Genomic DNA, 6,669 nt, shown 5'->3' with positions numbered 1-6,669 from the left:
ATCTCCAACCATCCGCATTTTTTAGGAGTTTTCTGTCTTTCCTGGCTGCAGACTGTCTCTCAGCTGAACCTCCCCAGCTTGATCGGGCTGATTGTTACCCGTTTCAGCTGCTCGCCCCCATCTGGTCTGGGACAAAGCACCAACACGTCCGTCTAAGCCTCCGCCATTTTCCGCACTCCTTTTATTTAACTCTTGATTTCCATCCAGCCTCCTTCTCCAAAGAATTCGGGTGTTTGGTAGGTTTTTGGGATTAAGGGACTTCGTTGTGGCTACTGCTTATCATTATGACCATTCTCTAATCGGACGTTTAGGGGATGCCTCAGTGTGGGGCCATGCCAGGGGCTATAGGGACATGACTGTGGCCCTAGATAATCCAGAGCGCCTTCGCCATGCATTTACCTTTCTTCAAGGAGCTCACTGCAGTTCTCAGCGAATGGCTCAGGTGCCAGCACTGAGAGAACTAAGCCCTGGAAGTGTCACCTTCTTGGTGGGCTGCCCATCTTTCCTGGCTCCCAAAGGGTAATTAATTAATGCTTCTGTGGCGCTGATGGTGCACTGCGGGCCTCAAAGAGTTAAAGAGGGGGCCTGCTCCAGGGGGTAATGATCTCTCCCTGGAGAGCAGGGAGGGCAAGAGAGAGGCAGAGAGGGCTCTGTCCTCAGGGGTACCTGTGCCACCCCAGCTGTCCTCATTCTCTCCCAGCAGAGCAGCTGGGGCAGGGAGGGTCCTGCCCCACCCTCTGGCAGACCTGGTGTATTTTGTTATTTTTGTGACATTATCGTGCTCATTGTGACCAGTGGCCAAGCCACATTAGTTAACACATCTGAGCTCTTTTCTGCCCCAGGGAAGGACTTTGGGGGTACGTGTCGCTGAAACCCAAATGGAATTCTGCTTTTCCTTTACATCAGACAATTGCCCAGGTTTCTCTCTGGAACTTCCCCTGTCCGGGTTGTTTTCCTGCCCTCTGATTTTAACAACAAGAGCCCTGTAGCCTGCTCTGACGTGAGTTGATCCTGGGCACAGGGACGTGGGCCTCATTCCCCCCGGGGAGGGGCAGTGGCCCCTAGGACTTCTCCCCGAGCCGTGGGCAGTTGGCCCTGCTCGTCTGAATGGCTTGCTTCTGTGTGGTTTGCAGGCTTGTCTGGCTTCTCCCATACAGGAGAGGTTCTGTGGACACAGGTCGGAGATCTGGGGTCGGGCCCGTGCTGAATGCTGGCCACTCCCTCCTCGCTGGGCAGGATCGGCATATAGACATGCAGTACGTTTTTGCCGACCCAATGTTAGTAACTATGTTTAGGTTTTTAGTCAAAACTAGGTTCTTTTTAGTGACCTAACAACACTCTGTTTTGCCTTCTGAGGGAGGCATTTTTGTCATAGACATTTCCCCAAATCTCAGCCTCACGGGAGTTTTGGGGCTTGGAGGCCGGATTGGAGATGAGACTCTGCTGGGCTCTCCTTTCGCAGTGAGCACAGGGAAGGGACGCGTCCTTCTCAGGCGTCTACTCCACCAAAGCAGCATCCTGGGGAGCCAGCCTGTTAGCATCATCTCCATGGCTGCCTGTGGAGTTCGACTCCTGGTGAGAATTCAGCCTCGGCTGACCAAGATGCTCCTCCCACAGCAGGAAACCAGGGCCAGACCAGAGAGGATGGACACAGATGCGAGTCGTGTATTTAGACTTTCCAACTTCAGTGGGAACTGCCAGGTCACCAGACCACCAGGAAGCGCTTCCTCTCCCCTATTACTTCAGAGACTTGGCTCATCAAAATGAACACCCTCAAACAGGCCTGCCCAGCAGTCATCTGACTATCACCTGGGCGCCAGCCCTTACCCTTCTAAGAACTCATCCATCCTAATAGGTTTCCCAGCAGAGCAGCCATTCCCCGTGTGACCAGGGCCCCTGGCTGTGTCTTAAGTGACTCTAGGATAAAGGATGCCATCGCTGTAGGTCTCTGGGGGGCCTGTCCAGGTTGCTGGCACACAGAGCCCCTGATCCCCTCTTATAGGAAGACCAATAATGGCTGATGCTTGCTGAGTTCTCAGTGTCCATTGTTCTGAGCCCTTTACTTGTATCCGCGCATTTAATTCTTACAGAAACCTGATGAGGGTAGGTACTGTTATCTCCATGCCATCGATAAGGTTTGTGCAGAGAGAACAAGTCTCACCAAGTCCCACTTTCCAATCCACGGGGCTGTGGAGCCTGCACCCCACTACCGGGCAGCACTGACTCCCCTGGGACTGGAGAGATGCCAGGCCTCTATCAGCCCTATGGACCTCATCTGGGGAAACTCCACTGTGGCTCAGACAATCCATCTTTCGAGAAAAAAAATCTAAACTTTACAAAGTAATATAAACAATGTATTTTTAAAACCCACTCCCCTGCCCTCTTGGAAGAACAGAGTTCGCTGAAAATGATGCTTCACTTGTACTTTAGGGAGGCAGCTGAGACAGAAGCAGGCCACACATGAAATCATTTTCATCCTGAAAGAGCAGTAAAGCCCCAAGGGCTGGATCCTGCCATGGCCATCAGCCCCAGTCCTCCAAGTGGCCATTTAAGACCTCTTGCCCACTTTATGGGCCCAGCTGTCGCCGGAGCGCTGCTGCTTCCTCAGTGTTCGGCATTCGAGACCTATTTGGAGCTGAAGTTTAATACAGCCTTTTCTTTTATGGTTCATACAGGGAGCCTTCCGAGGCTGGCTCTGCTGTGTGTTCAATAAATGCATAAAGCAGGGGGTATCTGAGGCATTCGGGGCTTTATGCTTTAAATACCCCAAGGCCCTTGGCATCATTCGGAACAAGCAACCCGATAAATTCCAGTTTAAAAGTGCTGTTAGGCTTGAGTTGTAAAAACTCCAGGTGCTGTGACTTCTGGTTCCTAGACGTGTGTGGGCTGTGTGTTACCCAGCATTGTCTCTGTCCATTATCATTTATTTTTCTAGTGACAAGGAAATTCACAACTACTGATCGTTAGTCATCCTGGGTTACAGTAATCCTCCCAGCGAGGCTGAGGCAGATAGGAACCCCTGGCAGGGCTTTATGATGGCAGAGAAAACTGCAGCTCAGAGTCCTCCACCAAGAGCATGTGGTATTCTTGGGAAAACCTGAATCGGAAATGCTGATTTCCAAGGTCATTGTTCACTCATAATGGAAGCTAATGTTCTCCAAGTGAGGCATTGGTCTCTGTGCTTTGCCTGCATTTTCTTATCGGTTCCCCGGAACCACCCTGTGAGGTACTATTGTTATTCCCATTGCACAGATGGGAAAAACTGAGGCTCATAAAAATGATGCCGAAACCGGTTTGGCTCAGTGGATAGAGCGTTGGCCTGCGGACTGAAGGGTCCCAGGTTAGATTCCAGTCAGGGGCATGTACCTTGGTTGCGGGCACATCCCCAGTGGGAGATGTGCAGGAGGCAGCTGATCGATGTTTCTCTCTCATCGATGTTTCTAACTCTCTGTCTCTCTCCCTTCCTCTCTGTAAAAAATCAATAAAATATATTTAAAAAAAAATGAAATGACTTGTCTAGGGTTGCACAGCTGGTAAGTCATGGAGTGTGAATTTGGACCCAGATCTGTCTGACCATTAGAACCCAAACTTTCTTAACACTCACACTGTGCTTCAGCCCCCACCCCCCCTTTCCCCCAGCTGATTCTCCGTGGACTGACATACCCGCATCATTCCCAAGCCTTTGTAGGGCAAGATCTGAACTGTGTTAGGTGGATTTACATTTTATGTAAATGGCTTCTCCTGAAATGAAGCCATTCTGGGCGTGTTCTAGCCTTTAGAACAGGGTTCTCAACCTTAGCTCTATTGGCATTTGGGCTGGGTAATTCTTTCTTGTGGGGACTGCCCCGTGAAGTGAAGGATGCTTAGCATCCCTGGCCTCAGCCCACTAATGCCAGTAATCATCCTCCACCATCCCCATTGTGAAATTAAAAAATGTCTCCAGCCATTGCCCAATGTCCCCTGGGGGCAAAGTCACCCCTTGTTGAGAACCACTGTTCTAGAGGATAATTATTATATTCTTCCCCTACTCATCCATACAAAGATGGGTTTTTCATGTTATTTGCATGGAACACAGCCTGGCATTGGGGTCTGAGTCTCTGTCTTGGCATTATTTGGGGGCCTCTCCTCTCAGTTCCCCAAGATATGGATCTAATTCCCCTGGTTCTTCCCCTCAAGGAGCTTAAGATCTACCTGGGGAAATGGGTAGAAATGAGTAAAGAAAACCAACCAACCAAAAAAGCAAAAAACAGTGGGAGCAGCATGTAAGTAACAATTCAGGATTTCCATGGAGAGAAGGCCCGGTGGGCTTCCAGGAAGAGGGGGCCTGTCTGCAATCATTTGTCTTGTTCTTTCCAGGGCCAGGCATTGCATTTGTGGTTTACCCGGAAGCCTTAACCAGGCTGCCCCTCTCTCCGTTCTGGGCCATCATCTTTTTCCTGATGCTCCTCACTCTTGGACTTGACACCATGGTGAGCCCCTCCCCATCCACCCCTGCCCCAGGGTCCTTCTGAAGACCCCCTCCTCCTGGGTCCTGCATCCTGCCTGCAGTGGTACCTGCATTTTTCTCTCAAGTTATGTAGAGATGGTGAATCACCTGTCCAGGACTCAGGATAACCTTGCATTTGTGAGGGACTCATGAGATGGTGCCAGGGAGCGGCCCTCTCTTCCTTTATTCCTTGCTCCATTTTCTGTGCATGATTTAGCCAGTGTATTTACCACTTTGGTGTCATTTTGCCAAAGCAAATTCTGTGGGGCAGGATAAGGGAGAATAATGTCAAGTCACTTTTAGGAGAATTGCTCTGGGGCTGAGGCTACTACCCATCATGCTGACAGGCGCTCAGAGTTTAGGAGTTGGGTGCAAAGTGGGTTTTTCCTCAAGTAGAAGATCAAATGCAGGTAAACTGGAGGAGGATTTACATCTCATGAATACAAAGTGCAGCGTCAGCTACCCTGACGGGTGAGTATGAGTGCAGGCTCTGCGGGGCTGCAGGTAATTTCTAAAGCTCACATCCTGCTTGCATTCCCTCGCTGGCCTTGTGGACTGGACCCAACAAGGCCTTTTAGGCTTATCAAGGGAAGGCAGTCCTAAAAGCCAAACCTGATACAGGTACCATGCTCCCTGTGGGAAGCACGGAGGGCTTTATGGAGCCTTCCGGATGGTGTGGTTTATCTCAGACGCCCTGTTCCTGGTCCCATTCCAGTTTGCCACCATCGAGACCATAGTGACCTCCATCTCGGACGAGTTCCCCAAGTACCTGCGCACCCACAAGCCGGTCTTCACTCTGGGCTGCTGCATTTGTTTCTTCATCATGGGCTTTCCGATGATCACTCAGGTAACTGGGTGTGGGAACTGCATGGCTGTCTGTCCTTTCACCCTTAGCGCTCAGATCTCATAACAGTAGCCAAGTCACTGGCATTTCTGTGCATATGGCCCCAGGCTATTGGGGATTCTGACCACAGAGGGAAATATGTCACCTTGGCTACTCATGGCACTTCTTACATCTTCTTAATTGAGATGTAGCCTTCTTGAGCCAACGAGGCAGGTGTGTCCTACTTTAAGAAAATCCAAATTTATTGACCAGGGAAATGTCCAGTTGCTTACTCCTCATACACAAGTGTCTTCAGCCACTTGAGGTCATTCTAGCCTGAAGGTCTTGGTAAATGGAGTGTTAGCTCACTCAGTGTACTATTGCTTTTGCTCTCTGTGTGACCTTGAGCGAGTCACCACTTTGGGCCTTAGTTTCTTCATCTGTAAAATGATGGCTTGGAATGAGATAATCTTTCAGCCTCATCGATTGTAGAGAGATTTACAGAGTGAGATCAAGATGCAGGGGGATGCAGGAGAAATGCCCAAAGATGCCTCAAGGTTATATGAAGGTCAATCAAATGCAGATGTAGGGGTAGAAATGTTCATCTATTGCTTAAAGCAAAAACAAAATGATCTGGCTGCTCTCACATGCACATCTTCAGATGCTGATCTTGGCCTTCTTAGAGTAAGATGTTAGGTCATTTTCTGTGCTTTTTCTGTTGATGGGCTTCAAGTCTCTCGGGGGAGGTTTTGCCAACATGGCAAGGCCTCCAGCTTGCATGCTGGATCAGCTTTAGGGAGGGGAGATCCTTTGACTCCTGTTTGCACCTGACTCTCCTCTCCTGTTAGAAATGGGACAGAGCCTAGAGCCAGGCCCATTGATCTCAATTGTTTTTCTTCCCTGCTAGGGTGGGATTTACATGTTTCAGCTGGTGGACACATACGCTGCTTCCTATGCCCTCGTCATCATTGCCATTTTTGAGCTCGTGGGGATCTCCTATGTGTACGGTAAGGGAACAATCCTGCCTGCTGCTGTGGTAGAACTTAGTGTAGATAGGCAGGTTTCCATCCTATATAATAAAGAGGTAATATGCAAATCGACCATCACACCCTTGCACAAGATGGCTGCCCCCATGTGGTCACATGATGGCCACCATAAGATGGCTGGCAGGGGAGGGCAGTTAGGGGCGACCAGGCCAGCAGGGGAGGGCAGTTAGGGGCGACCAGGCCAGCAGGGGAGGGCAGTTGGGGATGACTGGGCCAGCAGGGGAGCAGTTAGGTGTCAATCAGGCTGGCAGGGGAGTGGTTAGGGAGCTATCAGGCAGGCAGGCGAGTGGTTGGGAGCCAGCGATCCCGGATTG

General features: G+C 50.3%; 1 protein-coding gene across 2 annotated transcripts in view; it reads left to right on the top strand.

Moving 5' to 3' along the window:
* The window catches only part of SLC6A5 (solute carrier family 6 member 5), a 44,390-nt gene that overhangs the window by 28,572 nt on the left and 9,149 nt on the right, over positions 1–6,669 (top strand). For both annotated transcript variants that reach the window (XM_023758903.1, XM_006094785.3), the window contains 3 exons: positions 4,357–4,469; positions 5,202–5,333; positions 6,217–6,316. In XM_023758903.1, the coding sequence (XP_023614671.1) occupies positions 4,357–4,469; positions 5,202–5,333; positions 6,217–6,316 (345 nt within the window). The remainder of the gene's footprint in view (positions 1–4,356; positions 4,470–5,201; positions 5,334–6,216; positions 6,317–6,669) is intronic.

Source organism: Myotis lucifugus, unplaced genomic scaffold (genome assembly GCF_000147115.1).
Source record: "Myotis lucifugus unplaced genomic scaffold, Myoluc2.0 scaffold_143, whole genome shotgun sequence".
NCBI lineage: Eukaryota > Metazoa > Chordata > Mammalia > Chiroptera > Vespertilionidae > Myotis > Myotis lucifugus.
The sequence above is the reverse complement of the archived record's forward strand: the minus strand, read 5'-3'. Positions and strand labels throughout refer to the sequence as shown.